The sequence below is a fragment of the Pelophylax lessonae genome (assembly GCF_965119305.1).
Source record: "Pelophylax lessonae genome assembly, chromosome: 9".
NCBI classification, from domain to species: Eukaryota; Metazoa; Chordata; class Amphibia; order Anura; family Ranidae; genus Pelophylax; species Pelophylax lessonae.
The window spans coordinates 11,776,788-11,792,045 of record NC_138776.1 but is presented as its reverse complement, the minus strand read 5'-3'; the positions used below and the strand labels follow the sequence as shown (position 1 = coordinate 11,792,045).

At 47.2% G+C, this 15,258-nt stretch overlaps 1 protein-coding gene across 2 annotated transcripts in view; it reads left to right on the top strand.

The window, feature by feature from the left end:
* OGA (O-GlcNAcase) overlaps window positions 1-15,258 on the top strand; it is a gene marked incomplete at its 3' end in the record, with an annotated part of 175,635 nt that overhangs the window by 37,623 nt on the left and 122,754 nt on the right. For both annotated transcript variants that reach the window (XM_082268362.1, XM_082268361.1), the window contains exons 2-4: window positions 5,469-5,520; window positions 8,179-8,276; window positions 10,327-10,457. In XM_082268362.1, coding sequence (XP_082124488.1) covers window positions 5,469-5,520; window positions 8,179-8,276; window positions 10,327-10,457 — 281 coding nt within the window. The remainder of the gene's footprint in view (window positions 1-5,468; window positions 5,521-8,178; window positions 8,277-10,326; window positions 10,458-15,258) is intronic.

Sequence of the window (15,258 nt, the reverse complement as noted above, 5' to 3'; positions counted from 1 at the left end):
AAACTCTGACATTCACAGACATGACTAGGCATGACGGGAATTGTAGTTCCTGAACAACTGGAGGGCCATAGTTTGAAGACCCCTGGTTTAGGAGATATTTAAATTTGATGCAGCCGATGAATTCATTGCTGCATACTCTCTGAATGAACGGCCACCCGTGCCATTTCTTCCGAGCCCTGTGCCGTGACCTGCGGCGCGTGGGTGTGCCGTCACGCGGCTCCGGCCAGTAATGCAGCCGGAGTCTGCAGACCCAGAAGGAAGACGGGTGAAGATGGATGCGGGGACAACGTGGGCTTCCTTTGCAGGTAACTATCACATAATGTGCCGGAATGTGATCCATACTAGCCCATTATGCATTTACTTTGCAGGGAAAAAATAAAAGGAAGAGATTACTTCCTCTTTAAAGCAGTATTAACCCCAAAAGCAAACCTCATATTGCAGCTTACCAATTCTTGGATGTGGTGGCTGCGTTCATTTTCTTTTTTTAGGCTTTCTTTCCCTTATTTTCATCTGATGATCTAGGCAGTAAGTTTGTTTTTCTGGTAAGGGAGGAAGGGTAGGGAAAAGGGGCACAGTGAATTCCTGCAGGCTAGGGTGGCAATATCCCGGGTCACACTATAGCGATGACAGACATTGCATGTGATTGGGAGCGCACTGCTCTGAAAACCACATAGGATGTCTGTGCGAGGCGAATTCAGCTATACCGATCGTATGGCTAAATTTGCATTGGATTCGGACACAACTCGCACAGGACCCTTTTTTTTGGGTCCGCAGCAGAATCGGATCACATGGTGGTTCACCCGATTCATGTCCGAAACTGACAGATCGCATTGCGAGATCTGAACTGGGGGTGTCATTAACTTTGTATGGACACCCCCAGCGATTTGCATATGGCTGTGTGAACTGCCTGCGATTTGAATGCGATGCGGGAACCCTCAGTGGATTTGCAGGGTTGCCACATCGCATATCTGTGAACTGGCACGAAAACGTTTATCCCAAAAGGTACAAAAACTGTATTGCTGTAACTAATTATAAAGTGTGAGCTAGAGTTTGGCTTCAGTTTTAGTGTATGTAAATCTGCTAGTCCATCTAACACTCCCCTCCCCCAAGACTGACTATGCGGGTGTCAAAATGTGCCCCCCTGTGCTCCTCCATCCAGAGTGGAGGTGCTCTAATACAGGAGGTGTGTTACTGGCCAGATCACCAGTATGTTAAGAATGTTGCCTTTAGGATAATAATGTATAGGGCGGGGCACCGCGTACTTTGATTTCATTTTAAATGGAATGCATAGCTGTTTCATAAATCACTAATTACTTTATTATGGTGGTGTTCCTATTGTAGTGATATTTGTAGATATGTTATTACTTTAACGGTTTCATATATAGCATTCCTTTATGATGGTCTTATTACTTTTTAGTGATTTTTGTACACAGCTTATTTCTTCATCATGGTCCGGGCACAGAATCGTCTTTTTTTTTTTTTTTTTTGTCCCCCAAACAGTGACCCTTAGACCTCTATACATCCGCTAATCCTGTTTCATACAATGAAATAATCGGTTTGCAAGCATAAAATCTTACTTTATAAAATTTGTGATGAGCGCCGCCATCTTTTGTCCTGGATCGCCGAGTCCGTTGTGGGGAAATGTCTTCCCTTCTTCCTGGTTCTAGTGGGCGGAGGCCGGTGAATCCAGCGTGAAATCTCGCGCATGTCCAGTACTATGCGATAGGCATAGTATAGGGATGCCTATCATCGTATTATTTCCTGTTTGGAAATAACGCGATGAGAGGAGCGGCCCGGCCGCCTACGTCACTGCCAATTGCATCCTGGGAGCGACGAGTAAGAGCTCCCAGGACGCATTGCGGGACAGGAAGTGAAGGCGCGGGCCGCGGCCGAGGAAGGAGGAAGTCGATGGAAAGGTGAGTATATTATCCTCTCTAAAAAGGTAAGGAAAAAAAAAAGGCTGGGAATATCCAATTCGGGCACAGGAAAGGATAAGGAAGCAGATGCCGTCAAATCTACAGACACGATTCTGTGCCCGAAACTCCGCTTTAATCATTTTATTATCCTTTTTTTTTTCTTTTGTCAGCTAAATGAAATTCTGCCGATTTAATCAGAATATATTGTATTTTGAATCATTGGGTAGAACTTCAGGAGTTTTTTCATGTTTTGTCGGTCTGGCCACTGTGACTCCTCCCCTCTGCTCAGCTAGACGTATAGACCCTTCTCAGAGGTCAGACCAGGAGGGGATCGATGGCTGATATTTACTCCACATTGTAGTTTGGATTTATTAAATTGGAGTCAATCTCTTTGAAATAAGCCCACCTGAACTGTGAAAGCTCTAATGGACAGGCAGAGGACAAAGGATTGGTCACCAGTAGTACTGCCTGTTGTCTCCCTTTTACTGACTTCCCATGCCTTGTTATACACTTTCTCTGTATGGAGGTGGCCATCTTGTTGGTGGTTTGCTACTTTGTGTCAGAGCTGCCTCTGATAACTAGTGATCTGATGACTGTTGGAAGGGGTATTGGTGATCTGATGACTGGTGGGGTGAATATTGGTGATCTGATGACTTGTGGGGTGAGTATTGGTAATCTGATGACTGGTGGGATGAGTATTGGTGATCTGATGACTGGTGGGATGAGTATTGGTGATCTGATGACTGGTGGGATGAGTATTGGTGATCTGATGACTGGTGGGGTGAGTATTGGTGATCTGATGACTGGTGGGGTGAGTATTGGTGATCTGATGACTGGTGGGGTGAGTATTTTTGATCTGATGACTTGTGGGGTGAGTATTGATAATCTGACTGGTGGGGTGAGTATTGGTGATCTGATGACTTGTGGTGTGAGTATTTTTGATCTGATGACTTGTGGTGTGAGTATTGGTGATCTGAAGACTGGTGGGGTGAGTATTGGTGATCTGAAGACTGGTGGGGTGAGTATTGGTGATCTGATGACTGGTGGGGTGAGTATTGGTGATCTGAAGACTGGTGGGGTGAGTATTGGTGATCTGAAGACTGGTGGGGTGAGTATTGGTGATCTGAAGACTGGTGGGGTGAGTATTGGTGATCTGATGACTGGTGGGGTGAGTATTGGTGATCTGAAGACTGGTGGGGTGAGTATTGGTGATCTGAAGACTGGTGGGGTGAGTATTGGTGATCTGAAGACTGGTGGGGTGAGTATTGGTGATCTGAAGACTGGTGGGGTGAGTATTGGTGATCTGAAGACTGGTGGGGTGAGTATTGGTAATCTGATGACTGGTGGGGTGAGTATTGGTGATCTGATGACTGGTGGGGTGAGTATTGGTAATCTGATGACTGGTGTGGCACTGCTGAGGTGTTATGGAAGCCCTAGGTTGCTTTGATAGCAGCCTTCAGCTTGTCTGCATTGGGACCCCCTTTAGCGTGTAAGTTGACAACCACTGGAATAGAAGTGCAGGCCATTTAAGACCATGGGGGGGGCGCTACAGGCCATAGGAAGACATTCCAACTTTCCCAGTTTAGAACTTGAATCTAATACCTAGTATGTTAAGAATGTTGTCTTCAGGATAATTTACAGGGAGGGGCACCTTTTAATCAGGATTAACGAATGCTAAAATGGAAAAATTAGCGCTTTCGTAAATAGCTTAATACTTTATTATGTTGTTACTTTTTATGGTAATGTACATAGTTTATTGCTTTATTATGGTCAATACAATTTAATCGTTTCATTATCCTTTACTTTTTTTGTTAAATGAAATTCTGCAGAATAATCAGAACATAATGTATTCTATTGAGCCAGTATGTGGAACTTAAAGTGATCATAAGGGTTCACTTTTTATTTTATTAAAATAACAAACATGTTATACTTGCCTGCCCTGTGTAATGGTTTTGCACACAGCAGCCCCGGTCCTCCTCTTCTTGGGTCCACTGCTAGTGCTCCAGGCCCCTCCCTCCTGTCAAATTCCCCCATAGCAAGCAGCTACTGTTATGAATTTGGGTATGTCTTTTTTTTTGGGGGGGGGGGGGGGTTTGGTGCTGCATGCAAAAGGTTTTTTTTTATTACCTTAATGCATTACAGTAAAAACCTTCTGCTTTTAAAACCACTTTCTAGCTGGTTGGAAAGCCTGTTGATTACAGAACCCAATAGTTCAAGCAGAAATTTACATACACAAGTGATGAGAATCGAAACAGCGACTCATTCCTGATTGGACAGCTCAGCCAGAAAATTGTCTGTCTGCCCTGCTGTCTCTTTAGATGATCCATAGTGCTCTGGGAGTCCTTGTATTTCTTAGCGTTGGCCCCTGGTGGTTCCCATTGTGTGGGCCAGAGGCCACATGCTTCCCTTTGGCACTTTCAGTTTGACCCTCGGAGCCCCAGCAGACACTAATCTGTTTGTTGCCCTGTTATAGCAGTGATCTCCAGAAGTCTTGTGTAATATGTCTCCCAGTCTTTCTCCTGAAGCATATCCTCAGTCTCCCAACAACTCCTATAGCATATTTGCAATGTCGACATTCTGCAGCATGCCCTGCCCACCTCTTTGTCATCAGCTCTGCAGTCTATGACCACCTCTTTGTCATCAGCTCTGCAGTCTCTGACCACCTCTTTGTCATCAGCTCTGCAGTCTCTGGCCACCTCTTTGTCATCAGCTTGGCAGTCTTTGACCACCTCTTTGCCATCAGCTTGGCAGTCTCTGACCACCTCTTTGCCATCAGCTTGGCAGTCTCTGACCACCTCTTTGCCATCAGCTTGGCAGTCTCTGACCACCTCTTTGTCATCAGCTTGGCAGTCTCTGACCACCTCTTTGTCATCAGCTTGGCAGTCTCTGACCACCTCTTTGCCATCAGCTTGGCAGTCTCTGACCACCTCTTTGCCATCAGCTTGGCAGTCTCTGACCACCTCTTTGCCATCAGCTTGGCAGTCTCTGACCACCTCTTTGTCATCAGCTTGGCAGTCTCTGACCACCTCTTTGTCATCAGCTTGGCAGTCTCTGACCACCTCTTTGTCATCAGCTTGGCAGTCTCTGACCACCTCTTTGTCATCAGCTTGGCAGTCTCTGACCACCTCTTTGTCATCAGCTTGGCAGTCTCTGACCACCTCTTTCACTATATTCTGTAGTGCGCTTTCTCTTGACACTGAATAGCCACAAAATTTTATGTGCAGCCCTTTGGTGATGTTGAGGGCCACAATTGAGGCCCCCTGGTTCATAAAAGTTGACCACCTCTGGCATAGGCAGTGCAGATATTATTATCAAATTCAGTAATACATGCCAACTATTTTCAATTGATAGAGATTAGTGGAGGATGTATTCTGATTGGTTGACCCGATGGGTTAATTTGCTTGGAACATTACTCTGTGCCTCATTGGATGAACATACTTTATATTTTTTTTATTTTATTTGACCCCCTTTTAGCAGCTATGTGTCCAAAGCCCAGTGTGCCAACCCTCGGGAAGCTGATTTAGATTGAAATGTCTTGTTTCTTTTTTGCAGGCTTCTATGGACGGCCATGGACTATGGAACAAAGGAAAGAACTTTTCAGAAGGTGGGTGGAGCCTGAGGTGAAATCCACTTCTTGATTTTGCTTGGTTTAATGCATTGTGTATAAAGAGCTTTTAAGTGACCTCTGACCACCCCTCTTCAGTGTACCCACTTCACTTCTTGGACTGAAACGACTTCACTGCAAGCTTCTCGCAATGTGCATTAGAAGCTGCAGCAAGTCAGATAATGCCCCGCCTCAATTCCTAACCGGAGTGAATCCAGTAGAGCTGCACGATTCTGGATAAAATCACTATTTTTTTTGCTTAGAATAAAGATTAGGATTCTCAATGTAACATCAAATTTTACATTATACAATAAATTGGGCTAACTTTACGGTTTCGTTTTTTTTTTTTTTTTTATAATTCATTAACCACTTCCTGACCAGGGGGTATTTTGGGATTCGGCACTGCGTGATTTTAACGGACAATTGCGCGGTCGTGCGACGCTGTATCTAAACAAATTTGGCGTCCTTTTTTTCCCACAAACAGAGCTTTCTTTTGGTGGTATTTGATCACCTGTGCGATTTTTTGATCATGCGCTATAAACAAAAAAAGAGCGTAAATTTTGCAAAAATAACAATATTTTTCACATTTTTTTACATGAAATTCCCCCAAAAAAATGTAAAAATCACATTTTTTTTAACATTTTCGGCCAATTTGTTTTCTGCTACCTATGTTTGGTAAAAAAAAATCGCAAAAAGCGTATTTTGATTGGTTTGCACAAAAGTTATCGCGTTTACTAACAAAGGGAAAGATTTTTGTCATTTTTGTTGTTTTTTTTTTTTTTTAACGCGTAATGGCGGCGATCTGCGTATTTTTTTTTTTTTTTTTGCGACATTGCGGCGGACAGATCGGACCCTTGACTGACATTTTTGACACTTTTGGGGTTACCAGTGACATTTCTACAGTAATCAGTGCTATACATATGCACTGTTACTGTAAAAATACACTGGCAGTGAAGGGGTTAACTTTTTGAAAGGGAGGGGCTATGTGTGTCCCTAGGGGCGTGCGTTCTACTGTGATTGGCTGTGGCTTCAGATGTATGAACAGTGATCAACGGTTCTACATAGTAGAACCGTATGATCATCCTTCATACACAGGGGAGAATGACAGGCGGCTTGTTTACACAAGCCGCCTGACTTTCTCCCTCTCCCCTGACGATCGCAGAGTGACCGCGGGGGGGGTGCGTGACCGCGCGGGAGCGCGCCTCCGGCGGCACAAGCTCGCTCCCTAGACCCTCACAGGCTAGCGACGTAGCCCTACGTCGCTTTGCCTGTGAGGGGCTGACTGCCGACGTAGATCGGCATTAGGCAGTCGGCAAGTGGTTAAAGTGTATTTTTTTCCCAAAAACTGTGTTTGAAAGACTTGTGCGCAAATACAATGCGACATAAAATATTGTGACGATTGCAATTTTATTCTCTGGGGTCTCTGCTAAAAGGTGTGTGTGTGTAATAAATATATGTATGTTTGGGGGTTCTAAGCAGTGCCGTGACAAGGTAATCTAGGGCCCAGGGCGAACATGCAAAACTGCGTGCCCCCCACCCCCCCCCCAGAATGTATGAGCATTGTCAGAAAACTTCCCCCCTCCACAAAAAAATACTGGGCACTAATCTGCATGCTTACATATATACCCCCCTCTGCTGAAGCCACAAATATTTGTTCCCCCACTCCCTAAATCCCCCCAGATCAAAAAAATATATAAATTTCACTCCTAGCACAAACCTTCTACCCCTAAAATGTCCCCTCCTAGTACACATCATCTTCCCCAACTTCAAATTTCCCCCTCCCAGCACAAATTCCCCCAAATCTCCCTCTCCTAGCACAAGTCTCCCCCCCCCCCCCCCAATTCCCCCTCCCAAACACATATCCCCCTAAATCATTCTTGGCATCCCCTCCAAATTTCCCCTCCTTGAACAATACTAACCCCCTGCCTCCCCCCCTTTCAACAGAAATCCCCTCCCCTCCTCCAATCTCAATGTGACACCCCTCCACCTCACATGATAGCACAGTGCCCAGGGCAGCCGTCCCTCCTGCCAACCCCTTGTCCCAGCCCTGGTTCTAAGTAATTTAGCAAAAATACTGATTTTTAACTTGTAAGCAACAAGTGTCAGAAAAAGGCTTAGTTTTAAGAGGTTAAAGTGCCCTCACTTACAGACAGTTCATTCCTTTGATCTAAGACTCCATTCACACCTGAGTGTATCATTTTCAGGCATTTTTTGGGGCTTTTTTTCAGGTGTTTTTTTGCAGGTGTTTGGAGGCAGGCACTGACATCTAACACAAACTCTTTTAATCTGCCAAAAAAGCTCATGTACTTTTCTGAGCTTCAGGCATTTTGCTTCAGGTGACAAAACGCTCCTATGTGAACAGGTGCCATTGAAATGAATGGGATTTGCTTTTTGGGCGTTTGGAGACTGTAGGCCAAAAACACGGCAGTGTTTACAACTGCCAGGGCCGGATGTGACATCATACTGTTGTGCCCAGACTTCAAGAGTCATAGAGGTGACCGTGGCCCCAATCGCAGGGGCGAGCCGGTAGAAGCTCCGGAGGAAAGGGCGTCCCCTCTTAAAGAAACTTTAATCTGTTAATGTTTGTCATATAATCAGTATTTTACAAGCACATGATTTGACTTGAGGTATATAACGTCCGTTTTTTGTTTGCTCTAGGCTTCAGAAGTGGGGACTTAACACCTACCTTTATGCACCTAAAGATGACTACAAGCACAGAATGTTCTGGAGGGAGATGTACTCTGTGGAGGAAGCTGGTAAGTGTCATCTTTTGGTACACAGAGAATATACAGAAATTATTTGTTGTGTCAGGAGCTTGAGATGCGCTCCACCGCCACCTGTCTCTACCTCTCCCCAGTCTGGGAGTGGAACCATCTCTGCTCTCTCCATCGGTGGCACTTCTCTCTCTTACTTTGCCTGCCTTGCCCTCCCTGCTTTGATTGGCTGCTGTACCTTTTGGCTCCTTATTTAAAATTACAAGCCTAGAGCTCTGAACTTGTGAATATTCTGACCAAACTTGTTCTGTACTCTAACCCTCGTTTTTGACCCGAACTATCCTGTGCCTGGATTACTCTGTCTGCTGCCTGCCTTTTGGCCTCCTCTTGTCCCTGGATCACTCTGCTGTCTGCTGCCTGCCCTTGACCTCCTCTTGTCTTTGGGTTACCCTCCTGTCTGCTGCCTGTCCTGACCACCTCTTGTCCCTGGATTACTCTCCCGTCTGCTGCCTGGTTTGTCCTCCATTTTTATTTTTTCGGTCTAATGCCTCTTTAAATTGAGGCCTGATTCCAGCTAAATAATTTTTCTCATTTTTCCTGTCTGCTGCCTTCCCTTGACCACCTTCTTGTCCCTGGATTACTCTCTTGTCTGCTGCCTGCCCTGACCTCCTCTTGTCCCTGTGTTACCCTCCTGTCTACTTCCTACTTTGACCTCCACTTGTCTTTGGGTTACCCTCCTGTCTGTTGTCTGTCCTGATCTCTTGTCCCTGGGTTACTCTCCTGTCTGCTGCCTGCCCTGACCTTCTCTTGTTACCCTCCTGTCTACTTCCTAGCTTGACCTCCACTTGTCTTTGGGTTACCCTCCTGTCTGCTGTCTGTCCTGATCTCTTGTCCCTGGGTTACTCTCCTGTCTGCTGCCTGCCCTGAACTTCTCTTGTTACCCTCCTGTCTACTTCCTACCTTGACCTCCACTTGTCTTTGGGTTACCCTCCTGTCTGTTGTCTGTCCTGATCTCTTGTCCCTGGGTTACTCTCCTGTCTGCTGCCTGCCTTGTCCTCCTCTTGTTACCCTCCTGTCTACTTCCTACCTTGACCTCCACTTGTCTTTGGGTTACCCTCCTGTCTGCTGTCTGCCCTGATCTCTTGTCCCTGGGTTACTCTCCTGTCTGCTGCCTGCCCTGACCTTCTCTTGTTACCCTCCTGTCTACTTCCTACCTTGACCTCCACTTGTCTTTGGGTTACCCTCCTGTCTGCTGTCTGCCCTGATCTCTTGTCCCTGGGTTACTCTCCTGTCTGCTGCCTGCCTTGTCCTCCTCTTGTTACCCTCCTGTCTACTTTCTACCTTGACCTCCACTTGTCTTTGGGTTACCCTCCTGTCTGCTGTCTGCTGTCTGCCCTGATCTCTTGTCCCTGGGTTACTCTCCTGTCTGCTGCCTGCCCTGACCTCCTCTTGTTACCCTCCTGTCTACTTTCTACCTTGACCTCCACTTGTCTTTGGGTTACCCTCCTGTCTGCTGTCTGCCCTGATCTCTTGTCCCTGGGTTACTCTCCTGTCTGCTGCCTGCCCTGACCTTCTCTTGTTACCCTCCTGTCTACTTCCTACCTTGACCTCCACTTGTCTTTGGGTTACTCTCCTGTCTGCTGCCTGCCTTGTCCTCCTCTTGTTACCCTCCTGTCTACTTTCTACCTTGACCTCCACTTGTCTTTGGGTTACCCTCCTGTCTGTTGTCTGCCCTGATCTCTTGTCCCTGGGTTACTCTCCTGTCTGCTGCCTGCCTTGTCCTCCACTGTTTTTTCTTTTGAGTCTAATTCCGCTTTAAATTGAGGCCTGATTCCAGCCAAATTATTATGTATTTATTTTTTTTTTATTTTATTTTTTGTTTTATAAACAGCGGGGAGGAGGTAGAGCTTTTTTCCATTGTGTGTTTTTCTTTATTTTATTTTTCAACTCTGACCCCTTTGGGCAGCTTTGTTGTCATTCGCTGTGTGGTCACTGGCACAGAATGGAGCATCTAAATATAAAAAATAAATAGATATTGTATTATTTCTAAATATGTCCTCCTTTTTTTTTTTGTTTTTTTTGTTTTCTATAGATCAGTTGATGACCTTGATTTCTGCTGCTCAGGAATTTGGGATCGAGTTTATTTACGCCATCTCTCCAGGGCTTGATATCACCTTTTCCAATCAGAAGGAGGTGTCCACGCTAAAACGCAAATTAGATCAGGTAAATTGTCGTCTTTTTATTATTTTTTATTTTTCCTGATGGGATTTTTAACTCCTTCCTGCCCGCCCTGGCATCCTCTTTAAGGCCTCATGCACACAGGACTTTTTTTTTACTACTGCTTTTAGGGGCGGCATTTTGGAGTTTTTTATTTTTATTTTTTCCCCCGCTTCCAAATTTCCCTCTATGTTAGCCTACATGTGTTCAGGCACACAGACTTTTAGCAGTGTTTAGTGGCAGGGGCTTCTAGAGGCAAGAAAAAAAAAAAAAAAAACATTGCTAGTGCGTCCAGAAGCAGCAGCAGCAGTTTGACAGAAAAAAAACGCTAAACGCGCGTAAGTGCTTGTTAACGCTAGGCAATTTTAGCGTTTGAACGTTAATTCATTTCAATGGTCAGAATAAACCATCATTATTCTGGCCAATGAAATGAATTAACACCTATGCGCTTGACGCCTGTAAAGGCGCCTAAACACTTGTAAAAGCTGTATACGTTTTTACAAGCGTTAGGGCTCTTTCACACGGTCCGCCTCCGTAGGCGGATCCGTGCTGCTCAGCGGGGATCGATCCGCCGATCCCCGCTGAGCCGGCGGGTAACAGCTCCGTCTCCGCTTGCAGTGCGGAGAGGGAGGTGTCACAGCTCCCGCTGCTCTCTATGGGGAATCGGATGAGAGCGGACCGCTCCGATCCCTGAATGGATGGAAAAGTAGGGTTTCCATCCGTCCGGATTTCACGGACCGGATCAGATACGGATGGCAGCGGGTGTTCTGCTGCCCCATAGAGCTGCATGGAGGATCCGATCAGATCCGCCTAAAAACGGACAGGCGGATCTGATCGGACCGCCCGTGTAAAAGAGCCCTTAGGCTCTTTGTCTGTAAAAACACTCCATGCCGGAAGGAAATCTTCCAGGAGAGTTTTCAAAACATCCTGCGTGCATGAGGCCTAAAAGTTATTAATGTCTAGGGGGCGGGCTGGGAAGGATCTGTGATCATATGGCCACTGTGATTGGCAGTCATATGATCGGAAGCCGGTCTAGCCAGCTACAGATGTTTTCTCGGGATCATGAGTTATTTTCGGCAGCTCGGTCTTTGTGCTCGGAGAGCGCATAAACATTGGAGAGGCATATGTGTGGGTGTTAGAGCCTGGGTTTTTGCCGCCACACATGTGTTACTGGGGCATAGCGGGATTAAAGTGTTACTAAACCCACATATGTAAAATCAGTCTGTATATGCAGTAAAGCATGCTTGTTATACTCACTGTGGAACCTAAGGGGTTTATCCTTTGCATTGTGTATAAAGGCTGTTTGATCCTGTCTTCTCTGATTCTCTCCTTTACTGTCTCCAAAAAATAACCTGATATTTACAGAGCCAGGGGGCACTCTGCACATGCTCAGTTTGGTGTGTATTGCTAGAGATTTTGTTTTTTTCTTGGGAGAGTGCATATGATCAACACAGGGTCACTCAGCACTGTCCAGACAGAGGGTCAGGGGAGAATGAAAACTCCTCCTACAAGCTTTACTAGGAACTGATACAAGTCACAAGACTGCTATATACTGCTGATGAGAAAAGGTATTTAGCAGTTTATATTTACTAAAATGCATTTCCTGTGTACTATGGGATACCAGTTATAGTGAATGCAGAGTCCTGGGGGGATCAGATAGAGTGAATGCAGAGTCCTGGGGAGATCAGATATATTGGGGTATACTTCGCCCTACAGGAGTAGGACACTAGGCAATAAAAAGCTTGACTATGCCTATGGGCAGTTCCAGGGGGTTTACACCCACTCTCAGCTATAGGCACTCTGTTTGTTTTTTTTGGCCTAGTCAGGAGTAAGGACCTAGTTCCTTGCTGGGATCTCTGTTCCTGGCGATTTTTCTTTCTTCTTAAATGGAATCTTTTCCTATCTTTTTTGTTCCTGTGAGAATCTACAATCAATTGCCAGACTGGGCGAGGGACTGGATAATCTAGATCCAGAGGGTCCCCCCAGTCTGGCCAGCGAGCGAGCGCAGGCCTCAGCTCCGCATTAGATCGGCCGCGACATAGCCCCCCCCTGGACGGGGGCTGGCCTGCGAGTTAAACGTCTCGCGAGGGCGCATATGACCTGGCCTCGGCCTGAGTCACAGCGTTTCACCTGGCCGGCAGCCACCCATATTCCAATGGAGTGGTACACACTCTGTTACTAATATGGTAAGTAGCGGTCCCTCTACTCCTTGAGGGTTTTGGTGTGGATGTAGGCCTCATGGGCTCCCCTCCTTCCCATGCAGCCCCCTCCCCCGTTTTATCAGTGGTACTCTGTGGACTTGTTACCCCCCCATCTGCCCACCCTTCCCTTTCCATGTGATGGCCATACCTTTTTTAGGTCGGTCTGGGGTGTCGAGCTGGCGATAGGGAGTGCGCCGTTGGGGACCGGGCGAACGCTTTTTGGGAGGGGGCTGTGCCTGGTGGGGGCTTTTTCTAGGACCCCCCTTCCTGCTGGGATCGTGTTCGGTGCTCCTGGGGTCCCCCCCGGGAAGCTGCGTATGGCCACCATTTTCTTGTAGATTTTTTGTGCTATGGCTCGGCAGCCATGTTTGCGTAGCCTTGGCCATTTTCTTATTGTTTCCTCATTGGTGAAAAAAACGGCGTCCATGTTTTTGGAGCTGTATGGGCGTTGATTCGGCGGTGGGAGCCCCTCATTCCCTAGTGCTGACTCCTGGATCTTTCTCTTCCTGGTCGTCGCATGGTGTGCAGTTTGGTGTGGTGAGCTTTTGTGGGGTTCTCTCTCCCTCTCTCTGCTAAAGCAGTGAATCTGTGCTGGGTCTTGTAGTGCCACCAGCGCGGTGGGGTGTCCATAGAAGTGCTAAACACTTTTTTTGTGTGGGTCCCCCTGTTCCTTAATGGAATCTCTAAAGCATATTTCTCCACCTGATCCCCCTCTCAGAGGCTGCGGGGCCCTCCGTGTCCCAACAATCACTGACTGCACTGACGGCAGTCCTGGAGTCCTTGGTGTCCAAGGTGGATTTAGCCCTGGGCAAACGGGCTATTAAAAAGCGTCTCCCGCCTTCACCTGCCTCATTTGTCTCATCAGATCCTGAATTGGATTTGGCCGCCGCGGATGTGAGTTACCCATCTGGGTCTGCGTCCATGCACCCTGCATGCTCAGATAGTGAGGATGATTCCTCCGCTTTTCTAGCTGTGGATGAAAAGGCGCTGGTGAATGCACTGATTGTGTCAGTGCATGAAACTTTAAAGATGGAGGATGCGGCTGATGCTGCGCCGGAGGCGCCGGTCCTTTTTTTGCACCTATAGGCCCTCCAAGGCAGCGAAGGTGTTCCCCTTTCCCACATACTTTGACAATGTTGTCACAAAACAGTGGGGCTGTCCAAAACACACACTTTTGCGATCCCTATGCGTTTTGCGCTGCGGTATTGTTGTGAGGATTCCCCGCTAAAGTGGACGGTTCCACCTGTAGTGGACTTGCCGGTTTCCAGGTTAAATAAAGCAACTTGAATTCTGGTGGAGGAGTTCCCGGCCTTTAAGGATCCGGCTGATAGGCGGTCTGAGGCTCTGACCCGCTATATGTTCACGGTGGCCGGGTCGGTGCTTAGGCCAGTTTTTACTATTGCTTTGGTGTCGCAAACTGACAGAGTGGGTCAAGCTTTTATGCCGGGACCTGGAGGGGGAACAGCTTCTTCCTGCTTTTGCGAAGCTGGCAGATCATTTGTTCCAGGGGCTACAGTTTCTGTGACGCCTCTTTGGATGCGGCTCCCTTGCTTTCTAGACTTATCTGGCTGTCTTCCGCAGGCTTACAAGGGTAAGGAGCCCTATCGTAGAAGGGGGGGGGGGCATTCTTCTGGGCTCATAAGAGGCTTTTTCGTCCCTCGGGGTCTCAAAACAAGGGATCTAAGCCCTTCAGGGCATCCACCGGAGGTTCCAAGCGGCCCTCGTCTGGCAAACCATGGGCTCTTCCACACCTGCAGATAAGTCTTCTCTGCAAAAAGAGGCGCCTTCTCCTGTATCTGGGGTGAGGGGGATGTCTTTGCTGGTTTCCAGATCCGTGGACCTCCCTGGTACACAGGACACGTGGGTCCACAAAGTCATTTGGTCTGGTTACAAGATCAAGTTTCGGTCTTATCCTCCGTAAAGGTTCTTCCCTTCCAACCTGCGCTTGTCCCCAGATTACTTACAGGGTCTCTTTGGGGGCAGTGTGAGACTTGTTACTACAAGGGGCAGTGGTCCCAGTTCTGACTTCGGAATGCTTTAGGGGTTCTACTCAAACCTGTTCAATGTTCCCAGGAAGGAAGGGAAGGTACATCCTTTTCTGGACCTCAAGGCGCTAAACTGCTTTGTGTGAATACAGAAGTTCCAAATGGAGTCAATTTGCACGGTAATGGCGTCCCTACATCAGGGGGATTTTTCTCGCTTCTGTCAACATCAAGGATACCTACCTTCACATTAGAATATATGCCGGTCACCAGCGCTTCCTCCGCTTTGCCGTGGGCAAGGAGCATTATCAGTTTGTGGCGTCCCATCGACGGGGCCAACACTTTCATGAGGAGCGGTGGCGTTACCCCATGGTCTCGCCTCCGTTCCTCGGGTCTTCATGAAAGTGTTTGCCCCGGTGCTGGAATTGTTGTTAGCTGGGGATTGCAGTACTAGGGTATCTGGACGATCTTCTGCGAGCGGAGTCTCCTACTGCTCTAATGACAACTTGGAGATTACTTTGCAAACTCTGAGGGAGTTCGGTTGGATTCTGAACCTTCAAAAATCTGCTCTGGTTCTGTCCATCTTTCTGGACTATGTGGGTCTGACCCTGGACTCTGCCTCAG